The sequence below is a fragment of the Sesamum indicum genome, linkage group LG3 (assembly GCF_000512975.1).
Source record: "Sesamum indicum cultivar Zhongzhi No. 13 linkage group LG3, S_indicum_v1.0, whole genome shotgun sequence".
Lineage (NCBI taxonomy): Eukaryota > Viridiplantae > Streptophyta > Magnoliopsida > Lamiales > Pedaliaceae > Sesamum > Sesamum indicum.
In genome coordinates, this window is record NC_026147.1 from 5,175,367 (window position 1) to 5,188,305 (window position 12,939).

General features: G+C 31.4%; 2 protein-coding genes across 2 annotated transcripts in view; one reads left to right on the top strand and one right to left on the bottom strand.

Annotated features, from left to right (window-relative positions):
- LOC110011696 overlaps positions 1-3,213 on the bottom strand; it is a 4,249-nt gene extending 1,036 nt beyond the window's left edge. Inside the window, exons 1-8 of the mRNA XM_020692423.1 lie at positions 2,638-3,213; positions 1,830-2,542; positions 1,480-1,694; positions 1,235-1,315; positions 1,046-1,132; positions 813-945; positions 640-711; positions 391-516 (exon numbers count right to left, since the gene is read on the bottom strand). Of these exons, the coding sequence (XP_020548082.1) occupies positions 391-516; positions 640-711; positions 813-945; positions 1,046-1,132; positions 1,235-1,315; positions 1,480-1,694; positions 1,830-2,542; positions 2,638-3,128 (1,918 nt within the window). The 5' untranslated portion in view covers positions 3,129-3,213. The remainder of the gene's footprint in view (positions 1-390; positions 517-639; positions 712-812; positions 946-1,045; positions 1,133-1,234; positions 1,316-1,479; positions 1,695-1,829; positions 2,543-2,637) is intronic.
- LOC105157289 (high-affinity nitrate transporter 3.1) lies at positions 8,598-9,612 on the top strand. The gene is made up of 2 exons (XM_011073665.2): positions 8,598-8,966; positions 9,073-9,612. Exons 1-2 carry the CDS (start codon positions 8,837-8,839, stop codon positions 9,555-9,557), a joined length of 615 nt encoding a protein of 204 aa, XP_011071967.1. The 5' UTR covers positions 8,598-8,836; the 3' UTR covers positions 9,558-9,612.

Below are 12,939 nucleotides of genomic sequence, written 5' to 3' on the forward strand. Positions count from 1 at the left end.
CTACAAAAACATGGATTATTGCCTACACTAAAATCACTAAGAAATAAAACACTCTTTTTCACATTTAACCATAATAATTAGCCATTATTAAAAGTAATATTTTTCTCCCTAGTGGTTTTAGTGTTGGATAGAATCATGATACCGCGATACTAAGGACTCTATAATGGAATGTGTATGCCAATAATATCACATAGTGTCTCATCCAATAAATGCGAAACAAAACCTACTGATATTATCACCGGTACCACGATTTTGGACTGTATATATAAATTGCAATTCAGACAAAACCTACCAATACTAAATTGATTTGAAAGGAAAATATCCGATGCTAGAAACATGTAAGATGTTTCGGATATTTTACCAGATGTAGTTAAAACATGACAGAATTACCTGGAACAGGTGAAGCCTTCTTTGTTCTTACATCATTTGTGTTGTTTTGCTTCTTGTCATCGCTTCCTGCAATCACTTTCTCGGACTTAATCTTCTCAGGGACTCTATGCTCACTGTCCCAGTTAACTGCATTCAATTCACCAGTGAAAATTGCTGAGAAGATGAGTCAGTTGAAGGATATCATTCTTGTATCATTACAATATTGTCTACGCGTCGTCCGGTCTATCTAAGTAGGATTATTTAGCTTACTATCGCTAGGAGGTTTCCCGTAAGTCTGAAGCAGAACGTCAAAGAACTTGTCACCTCTCTGATCTTGCACCACTGCAACAAGAAACGACAAACTTGGATTCGATCAGACGTAGACTGTAGACGTTCTCAACGTGATAGAACGATGATGAAAAAATAGAGAAAATCAGGCATACGCTGATCATAGAGTGTGTTCCTATAGTTGGGGGTGGAGCCAACGGAGAGCAGCTGAACTGCCTCTGCATCTCTAGTCATCGACAATTTGGGAGATGTACTTAAATTTTGTGTGTCCAGCAGAATACCTGCTAGCTGATCATAAGTATATATTTGTGTAAGTTCATATCACTAACTATAGATGCTCTGCGTAAAATGGTTGAAAACTGAGAAAATTTGCAACTTATTTTTCTACCAGAAGTTTCTTCAAGATCGGGTTCTGAAGCAGGTCGTACGCGTCCTCACAATAGTTATCGGTGAGAACGGTACAGGGCGATCCCACCTAAGGACGAGAAAGAGGACAAACAGATGAGTTTCTAAAAGCTGTATTTGTGCTGATGTCCCTGAGTCAATACTTAGGCTTGTTAACGGTAGGATAACGAACCTCGCCATTGGTTTTAAGGATGTCTTCCCCGACTACGAGCAAGCTCAACTGCTTTTCCATCATTAGCGTCTCCAAGTCAACCTGGTTGAGATATAACATGGACAAAATATTCATGAATAGCCGTGATCATTAAGAGTCAACCCTATAGCTATAAATGTAAAAAAAGAAAAGAGTCGTTGCAACGAGAAATCAATGAAAACGTAGTTTATAATTTGTTTTCTCCGATGAAAGAGGGCAACAATTACCTCATTGGAGAAGAGCAGAGAAGTAGCACCAAGGCCGGCGTGGTGGAAGAGCCAAGCCGCTTGTCGTTGTTTCCACATTTTCCCTCTCCTCATGTTCATCACAGGCACGACAAACTCCAAATTGTTGTCGTTCCGACCTCCATCCTTCTTGTTACCTCTCATTCTGTTTTCGAGCAACCACGCGTAACATGTCGCTGCCACCATTGAACTTGTACCTGAAAATACTCAAAACTACAGTCAGCATTTGATAGATATTTGATAGGTTGTAATAATACTATATATATTTCCAGAAAAATAAAAAATTATCACTATGTGTATGATCCCATAAAAGAGAAAAATTGAAACTCAACTGTTTGAGGGTCCGGAGAGCACAATCTTGGCTTTTCCATAGATTTCTCCACTCAAAAGCTTCTCAATTTTGGCCCTTTGTTCTTTCAAGAACATATTTAACTCTTCTCCCATAGAATCTCCATTTTTCAACTGCCCATCATCGGTATTATTATCCTTCTGCAAGATCCTGTCCACTCTGCACGTTGATGAAGATATGGACCGTCGGTGGACCGACTCCACCAAGTTGCGGGGTGGCGATAAGACCTCGCCCTCCGGCACTGGGCACGTACTCAATGATCGCGACCGTTGGTGAGCTGAGTGTACAAGATTTTTCGGTGGGGAGAGCAAGTTTGTGAACGAGGTTGCCGTTGGTGCATCATTGTTGTTTGGACTAGTACTAGTGTTTTTGAAATTCTGTTTAATGGCGGGAAGGTTAGTTGGGGTTGGGATAGGGTGCGGCGAGGGTGGATTGGGGTCAATTTGGAAGCGGGACTTGCGGTGCATTGATTGGCGGGGCGGGAGGGGTGGGCCCGACAGATGGCTTGTGGGGCTTGGTGGTGAGGGGTCAGGGAAATTGGTGGGATCATGGCCGTACAATGATAACCATTTGTGGAGTTCTGATGCAGGGGATCCATCTGCTTGTGGAGGGTCCAAATTGGTCTCGGATCTATTGCGGGTATGAATTGCTGTTTTTGATAGGATTTCCCCACTCAACCCTTCCATTCCCCTGTTCCTATTAGGGCAAAGAGAAGAATTTACAATATCTTATAAAGAGGTATATAAAACCAAAAAAAAAAAAAAAATTGTTCAATATTGTGCTTGTTTTACCTTCTAGCAGACCTAGAAAGTGGATCTCTCTTATCAAGGGACGAAGTTGAAAATCGGCCTTGAGACATGCCAAACCTCGGTGACCCGACAAGCCTAGAGGGCGAATCACCCCCCCTCGAAGGAGAGGACGCCACCATTCGCTTGGCCTCCTCCAACCACTCCTGAGTTTGCTTACTGCTAACGCTCCTAGTGCTCGAGTCAAAATCATCTTCATCATGATAACGGAGCACGCGCCTACCACCACCATTTAGGTTGTACGCTATCTTTTGATCACCACCATTTACCGTTCCAAAGAAGGCATCATTCATAAAATCAGTTAGGTCCGGCATTTGAGTGGCAGTTTGGCCAACACGTCTCGGCTTTGCTAGCTTCCGTTGCAAGCTGGCGGTTTCCCTGCCTTCACTAGGCATGTGCCGATTGAATCTCCGGTCCATGACCTCCATTTTCATCATCTGACCAAAAGAATCGGTCTCACGAGCAGCCGCACACATGAAACTTGAAAAAACACGTAAAGAAAAAAAGAGGTAGTTTTGTGAAGTGAGGGAAGAGGACTGAAAAATCAAGAGGCGATGATGAACATTGTGTGCATAGTTGATCAAAGTGCATGGAAAGATGCACTTATATTAAAATAAATGCCGGCCTCAAGAACTGTCTGTTGTGTGTGTAATTGAGTGTGGTCGATCGGCCCTTGTGAATGGGGCGTTGGCATATTAGGCTGCATTTGTGAGTTTCTGAGATTATTAAATGAGGCGTACCCAGTCCAAGATACAACATCAATAAACAGAGAGCTTCTCATATTTTTTTTGTTAAATTTAAAGATGTTTCGTGTAATTATAAATATTTTTTATTATTTAAAAAATTATTAATTTTTCCATTCATTTTAACGATCGTCTAACGATTAGTCTAATCCGTTAATTTTCGTTAGACTTTTATCCATTTTTGTGGTAAATTGATTAAAATGCTTTTATGGACTATGAATTATAATTTCACTTAAATTTTAATTTTTTCTAAAATTTTTTATGAATTAAGTGGATAATTTATTTTTTTTAATTTTTTAAAAATATTCATCCACCTCGTCCTACATTTTTCATAATTTTTTATTTTTTTAAAATAAGAAAAAAATACAGCAAAGATAAAGTTGACAAATGTAAACCTCCGACCAAGGTTCAGGAACAATGAGGGATATTTATAATTATATTAAATCTTATGAACATTGTAATTTATTATAATTTTTTTGGAATAACTTAATATCGAAAATTTAAGGGTAAAATTGTTAGCATATAGTATAAAATCATCAAACAAACTATTTTAATATAAAATTTAATTATATTTATTAAATAATTAATTACTATTTTTAATTATAAAATACTTAATTTATAAATATAATATATTTATTATATAATTAGTTCAAATACAATCCAACCAAACGTAATTTCCTCCTTATGAATTATTTGAAGGGCTTCTTTGTGGTAGCCGTTTTGTGGTTGTAAGTGAGTTAAAAAATATAAGTGTAGGAGCTTTGTTGGACTAAACGGCCCAATAGAAACGGAGCAAGTGTCTTCAGTCATCCATGTACAAATTCGAGTTGGGTATAGGCTTTGTGAAAATTTAATGTTGGGAGTAACCAAAAACACCGTATCCGACAAAACAACTCATCCGGGACGCTTGGATTTTTGTTCAGAAGTTTGATGTAATTAAATACAAAACTTTTATAATTTAAAAAATTATATTTAATATTGTTAATATTTATTTTTATCTAATAAATAGATTTATTTATTATTTAAATTTCATTGATTTTTTTTATTAATAAAAAAATTTGAATAAACATTTATATTTAATTTCGGCTAATTTATTATTGATTTATTGCAAGTCAAACAAATCTTTTCTTTACCAAACTATCCTAATTACATCTTCACAAGCTAATATATGCGAGGAGGTAGGATTAATAATATTTATTGTCCCATAAGTAAACTTATTTCTAATTTTTGTCCCACATTTAGGCCAATTTGTATATTGAGTCTCATATGTGGTGGTTTTTTTTTTTTTTTTTCAATTTGAGGACCATTGAGGGATTTTCGTCCAATTAATAACGACAGCTGCTCTCTCCGTTAGTCAATACAATCAAAATAAGGGTAAATTACGTTTTTGATTCCATAAGTGGACCTATTTTCAATTTTGGTCCCAAATGTGAATATGCGAATTGGCTTGAGGGTGTGGGACCAAAATTGAAAACAGGTCCACATATGGAACTAAAAATATAATTTAACCTTATTTTGATTGTATTGACTAATGGAGAGAGCATCTACCTTTATCAATTAGACGGAAATCCCTCAATGGTCCTCAAATTGAAAAAAAAAAAAAAATACATATAGGACTCAATGTGCGAATTGGCCTGAGTGTGAGATCAAAATTAGAAATAGGTCCACTTATGGGACTAAAAATATAATTTACATTGAGAAGGTATATCTTCATCCTTGTAACAAATAGATTATGAAAGATTTGCTTGACCTGGAATAAGCCAATCGGTGGTAAATATAAATTTTTATTCAATTGTTGTTGTTGTTGGATTTTTTATTTTTTTGGGCTCTTGTTGTTGCTAATATTAGCAAATTTTGTGAATTTTGATTGACTAAGGAATCTATTTTTTAAACAGAAACAAATGCTAGGGTACTAGTTGTTAGTGGTGCTCACGGTGCAATTTTTGTTTTTTAGACCTATTTTTAAATCGAATTGACATTGACAATTTTATAAAATAATTTTTTAGATTGACACTTTTAAAATCAAAATCAAAGGTGCGGTTTTGGGACGTATGGCGGTTTTAATACTTATAACAAAAATAAGATGTTGAGACTTATAAAAATAAAACAAGTGTTTGTATGTAACAAGCAAGAAAAACCAACATTATGCACCATTGAACACCAACACTCTTTACAACTTTAAGCAGATTAAAATTAAGATCAATTATATTAATCTAATATGAAAACACTTAATTTAACAAAGGCTGATGATTGGTTTTTGAGAGAATAAAGATAAAAGGCAAAAAGACATAACACAAAAAGCGGTAAGAGAAAAAAGAGAGAAGAGCAAAACGGGAAGAAAATAAAAACAAGGGAGAAAAAATGAATGAAAAATCGAGACGATCGTCAAATGGGTTTAAAACTTGAATGTGATTAAATAATTAATTTTTTTTTTGTATAAAGTCCAAACATAAATTTTATCAATATTTGAATCCATGGGTTTAGATTTAAAAGCAGGATTCAAGAAAGGATTTTAAACAAAGGACGAATTTGAAATTCATTCATATTCATCATCAAATTTAAAATCGAGGGATTTAAAATCCTTTGAATTAAAATTACCCAAACAAATTCAAACTGTCTATTACTAGGAATTTGAAAATTATGGGTTCGAATTTCACCGGACATGTATTGCATCCCGTCCCTGGAATGTTTGTGTATGGGTAGATTTAAATAAAATTATATTGAAATCACAAAATAGGCTCATCTTTAACATGAAACTCACAATAGCCACATTTATTTCTATCAATTAATGTAACGTGACTTAATTATCCAAATGAATGAAACAACCTAACTACCTACAAATACACATTTCTCATATATGTTTATAAAGAAGAAAATGGCATCAATTACACATTTTTAAAGAATCATAAGACGAAAGAAAGATTTCAAGAAAATAGCTAGAAACATGACGTACACGGCTACAATACATTTTTCTACTTTTTTCTTTTTATTTATTTAATTAAGTATTTTGTTATTTCATTTGTAAAAAAGTAGTGTTTTTTTAATTGTCAACTTTTGTTTTAAAAAAAAAAAATAAGTGGAAAGTGGATATTTTAGGCGTCCATCTAGCAATTACGTAATTTTATCAAATATAAGGGGCGTGAAATTATCCTAAATATAAAGAGCACTGATTGTAATTATTATTATTATTGTTATTAATTTTTAAAATAAAACTCATAGCTACTTCCCCACTTTAAATAATAGTGCGATTGATGTTCTTGACTCTCATGCTTTTATTTTTGAAAAAATTATTGTAAAAAGACATTTATTATAATTTTTGTTATTTCAAGTTTTTATTTGGAATACAATGTTTCATCATAATAGAGATTTGTGAACGGATAGAGTTCTATAATTTTATGATATCTTAGTATGGTGTTTAGGGTCGAGGTTTTATGAACAAATTCATCGGGTCATAATTTTAAATTTTGATATATGAATATTTATCTCATTTTATATAAATTGTATTTTTTTAACTTAATCATTAAATCATATTAATATATAAATCAAAGTGATATACTTAAATATTACCGCTTGAAAAAACGTACAAAAGTTGCAGCGGATGATACCAATGTATTTTAGGAAAGTTTAGTTTGGATCTGGCCCAGTCGAATCTAAATCAATTAAATGGTAAATGCAATACACTTGTCGTGTAATTACTATACAGTTCAATAAAAATGATCAATCATATAATAAATATGATACACTTACTCTGTAATTAATTTAATTTAAATTTCCATGCATTTCTTGCCATGTAAACAACACTTGTACATATTTCTATACAAACCCTACCCACATAAATCTAAAAGTGTTCATAAATTATTGATTTAACCCCTTCAACACGACTTAGAGTCATTTTACCATCTCAACAATCATTCTTTATTCATCACCCTTATAAAATATTAGAATTTAATAAGGAACGTGTACTGTCTTCCGGTATCTGATAAAGTAAAGATTTATTAGAAGAAAAAAATCTTTTAATCATGATTAATTATTAAAATTAAAAATAAATTATCGTAGTAAATATTCATTGACCACAGCCACACAACGATTGTTGATCGTGGTTTTTAATAGTTTGAGTAAAATATTTATCATTGCTAAAAACCATGACAAAAACATTTGTCATGACTCATAATCATGGTAAAATATATTTTTCATGATGAATAAGCTAAATTTTAGGGAAAAGTACTATTTTAGTCCGCTAAGTATCCTAATTTTAATTTTAGTCTGATAATTATGTCCATTTTTGTTTAGGTCCAGTAACTTACGAAATTGCTTACTTTTAGTCATCTGGCAGATTTTCGGACATTTTTACCCCTATGAGTGCATATGGACTAAAACTGCCTTTTAAAGTTGCATAGGGGTAAAATTGTCCAAAAACCTACCAGATGACTAAAAGTAAGCAATTTCATAAGTTACTGAACCTAAACAAAAATGGATATAGTTATCGGACTAAAATTAAAATTAGGCATACTTAGCGGACTAAAATAATACTTTTCCCTAAATTTTAATATAACTTTTATCTTACTATAGTTAATAATAGTTATTTATCACTGTTTTTAGTCTGTAGCCATTAAAAGGGTAGATAATAGTATTCTTTTTCCTTGTGACTGGAGCAGTATCACTACAAGAAAATATAATACTAGTAAGTGATAAACTAAAAGTTATCATTAATAACATATATATATCAAGTGACAATAATTTTATCTTGTCACTATATAATTATTAGTGACAAAAAGTGTGCATAAAATTGTCACTAAAACAATTAGTGACTCATGTATAGTGACAACATAAAATAGTGACAACTATTATTTGTTGTCACTAGATCATCACTATACATACGTCACTTATTGTATTTAGTGACAACTTTGTACGTATTTTTTTTTATCATTAATTCATATTAATAACAATTTTTACAAAATAATAGTAATTATTAAAATTATGAAACTTCTTTATTGTGACAAATTAAACAATCTTATCACTAAATATATGTAATTAGTGATATAATATTAAAATTGTCCCTTATTGTTTTTTTTTTTGGTCACTAATCTTCTATTTTTTTTGTAGTGTATATAAGTGTCGATGGTATCTTTTCTCGACAAGACATTTTTCAAAAATAAATTTGTAAGGCTCATACCTCCCTAAAAACGTACGATGGGGATAGACAAAGTGATGAGGGCAGCACAAAATTGGTAGTGTATGAGTTGTTGTGCTTGTAATAACAGTAACTGCCAGCCTTAACCATTCGGACAAAAGACCAAAGAAATACAAACAAATTATTGCCTTCTTTGTGTTGAGATCCCTATAAATCGATCAACCCTAAGCCCATCAACTCCACCACTTTGAGCATCACTAGCTAGGATCTCAACAAACTTCAAACTGAAAACACAAGACATCATCAAAGTATGGCAGTTCAACATTTTCTTGCAGCCTCAGCACTCCTTCTCTCCTGTCTTGCAGTCACTTCTTACGCCGTAACCTTCTCTTCCCTTCCCCGGACTCTAGTCCTCTCCGTCTCTACGACGCAAGGACACGGTGCATTTCCTTTAATCTTAATAAATCACATGATACTATGTATATATATATACATAATTTCAGTATGTTATGGACAATTATGTTATAAATTCGTAATGTTATGCAGTTCTGAGAGCTGGGGAAGACAATATAACATTGGCATGGTCGCTCAACACGAGCCTCCCAGTCGGGACGGACTCAGGATACAAGACGGTGAAGCTGAAGCTCTGCTACGCGCCTATTAGCCAAAAGGATCGAGCGTGGAGGAAAACAGTGGACGATCTAGCAAAGGATAAGACCTGCCAGCACAAGATTGCTAGTCAGGCGTACAGCAGTTCAAGCAGCACGTTCACTTGGACGTTGCAGAAAGACGTGCCGACAGGCACATATTTTGTAAGGGCATACGTGCATAACTCTGCGGATGAGGTGGTGGCCTACGGCCAGACCACGGATGCGCACAAGGCTACCAACTTGTTCGACATCCAGGCGATCTCCGGCAGCCATGTCTCCCTCCACGTCGCCTCAGTTTGCTTCTCTGCTTTCTCTGTTGTTTCCTTGTTTGGATTTTTCTTCCTGGAGAAGAGGAAATCCAAATCTTCTCAGCACAAGTGAATGTACATAAATATTTACTTGAATAATCTGAGATTGGAGGTTTTTTCCTATTCAAGCCAGGCCTTAATTTCCTACATGTAGACTTATGTCTAGATTCATGTGTTGTAGAATTCTTGAGTTGCAACTTCCACTTAGCTCCCAAATTTCACAATCTTAAGGCTTAATTTTACCTATGGAAAAATTACAATTTTGATTCCGCAACTATAAGAGGGGGTAATTTTAGTTTTCTTGGATTTAATTTGCCAATTACGTCTCCGTCCTAGGAAAAATAGCATATTAAGGTCAAATTCGTCGAATATTTCAAAATTAGCAAGCTGAAATGTGGCATCTACGCCTCACTTTATGAGTCCCAAATTCAAAAAAATTGTAATTTACGTTTCACAACTTACACCGTTTATGATGTTGATCCCATTGTTTCACCTCTCACCATATTCAGTCCCTTAAGTGTAAAAAAAATTGCAATTACGTCCCACTTACATTTTTTAATCATATTCTTGACATAATATTGTAATTTAATAATTAAACCCCACAATTTAAACAAAAACATCACATTTTATTAGACGTTTGACTTTCTAATTTATTTTTAATCTTAATAAGCTCTTTCAAATTAATTATAATTGTGTTTACTAATTTATAAATTTTAAATTCTTATTTTATTCAAATATTTTAAAATTTTTTATTTTTTGAATAAAACCTATACATTATTTTATAAACTCTAAAAATATTTTATATATTATTAAATTTATAAGATATTTTAAATAAATTTAGACAAACATGATCTGAATCTTGACTGTGGGTTATTTTCCGGGGTGTGAGATTTGCAGAAAAGGGCTTTTAATTTTGTATTTTTCAACTGTCATGTGGAACTTCCCTTGTTTTATATTTAACTACCCCTGATACTTTATTAGGTATATAGTAAATAATATTTTATATTTTAAAATATTTATTTACTCAATATAAAAAATAAAATTTTATTTTTATTCATAAATAACGCTTATTTATACCACAATCACTAATTTTTTTAATTACCATAAATGTCCTTATATATTTTCAACCACGTCTACTCAAATTCTTCTTTTAATACTAGCTGTTGTGGCATGCCGTTCCTACTTGCATATTACAAATAATATTTTATATTTTAGAATATATTAAAAATAAAAAAATATATAAATTACTCCATCATATTTCTAAAAAAGAAAAAAGAAAGCAACAAATAAAAAGAAAAAAAATCAGCTTAGGTGTATTATCGACATAATAATAAAATTTGTGCTATGGTGTCATAACTGCCTTTTGCGAGAGAAAAAGACCTTTTCTTTTTATAAAGTATATATATACTAGCCATCATGACAAGCCGTTTCTGCATGTATATAATAAATAATATTTTATATTTTAAAATATATTGTAAATAAGAGTAAAAAAATATAAACAAGTACATTACATCAATAAAAAAAAACGAAAAAAATATTTTATCAATTAATATAAATTTTGAAAAGTTGAATAAGTCAGTTATTTTATTGTGAAGGGCATATTTGACTTCACAAAAAATTGAACAAAATATATAATTTAAAAATATTGATTAATGAATATTAACAATTTGAATAAATAACATTAACACTTCTTAAGGTTAGGCCAATTTACACAAATACCCCATATCTTTTGCAAAATTGTAGATACACTTTTTGAGAGGTGTTTGTGTGCTAGTGTAATATTTTTTAGAGAGTCTTTGTGTAAATTTTGCATTTGAATAGAGAGTATAGTTGTAATTACAACTATGACCTCTAGGTTCAATTTTGTGAATACGTAGTTGAAAATATTCATAACTTAGTAACATGGTAATCAATTTCATTAAGGGATAATTATACTCCTCTTCTTTGAGATTTGATGTAATTATACATAAACTTTCTATGATTTGAAAAATTGCATCTAGCACCTTTAAAGTTTGCTCCCCTCTAACAAACAAGTCCATTTGTTAGTCAAAATTCACTGAATTTGTTGATATGAATTAAAAAAAAATTGAATGAAAGTTGATATTTACCCTTAATTGAACGATATTCACTGATATTTATTGCAGGTCAAATAATTTTTTGGGAACTAAACAACCCTTATAACGGTGAAGATGTACCTCCTCACATGCATTAATGCGTGAAGACGCATGAAGGTAGTTTGATCATAAAAAGATTTATTTGACCTATAATAAATTAATTAGGAGTTAATATAGATTTTTTTTATTTTTTATTAATATTAGCAAATTCGAAAAATTTTGACTAACGGGGAACTTATTTATTAGATAGAAGCAAACTTTAGGAATACCAAATATAATTTTCATAACTACAAAAAATTTACGTATAATTGCATCGAGGAGTATAATTATTCCTTTCATTAATGTCAATTTAATTGTAGTAAAACTTGGATTTTTGGGCCATTATTCCCGATAGGTTGAGATATATGAAATATTTTTAGTATTTTCTTGAAATTTATTCAAATCAGATAAAAATCATATTATTCAAATTAAATTATATCATTGAAATTATATTTGTTATATGATTGGTTGATTGCGTTAGATTCAATTTGAACTAGAATTTCTTCAATTTTTGCTAATTTTTTTATGATTTCTAGTATTTCTAATGGGCAGTTGAAGGGGTTAAGTACTTTTTTATTATAAAAAAATAAAAAAATTATATTAATATACATTAATTAAATATATTAACATTTTTATGACGAGTCGTAATTTGTTCGAATTAATTTTTTTTTTTTAAAAAAAATGCCCAAAACATGATTACAAATCACGACATGAAGTGATGATGATCCAAGTAATTCACGACTTGGGTCATCTTTTTTTTTTTATTATTTTGTTTAATTAAACTATTTTTATAACGGTGAAAATATAGATCATCACATGCATTAACGTGTGAAGACGTACGAGAGTAATTTGATTATAAAAATTTTATTCGACTTGCAATAAATCGTATAAGTCAATTGGTAAATATATATTTTTATTAAAAAGAATTGTTAATATCGAGAAATTCGATAAATTTTGGCTAATAGATTGAATTATTTATTAGACGAAAGCAAACCTCATGAATACTAAAAATCACACGCCACAGACGCAATTGTGGAACTTAGTGGACATTTTTTACATTTGAAATTGTATACTTCATTATATTTTTTATAATTTTACAAAAAAATATACACTACACTTAATTGTAGTAATCAAATTAATATAATTTTAATATTATAATTTTTTGAACTTTAATATATTTGTTAAAAATTAATTTTATATAATTAATTTATAAAAAAATTAATTAAACAAAATAATAAAAACAAAAGATGACCCAAGTCGTGTTCACGACTTGGATCATCACTTCATGTCGTGATTTATAGT

Coding starts and splice junctions, on each gene's coding strand:
- LOC105157289 (XM_011073665.2), top strand. CDS start 8,837: ATGGCAGTTCAACATTTTCTTGCAGCCTCAGCACTCCTTCTCTCCTGT. Junction 8,967..9,072: donor CTCTACGACGCAAGGACACG/GTGCATTTCCTT, acceptor AATGTTATGCAG/TTCTGAGAGCTGGGGAAGAC.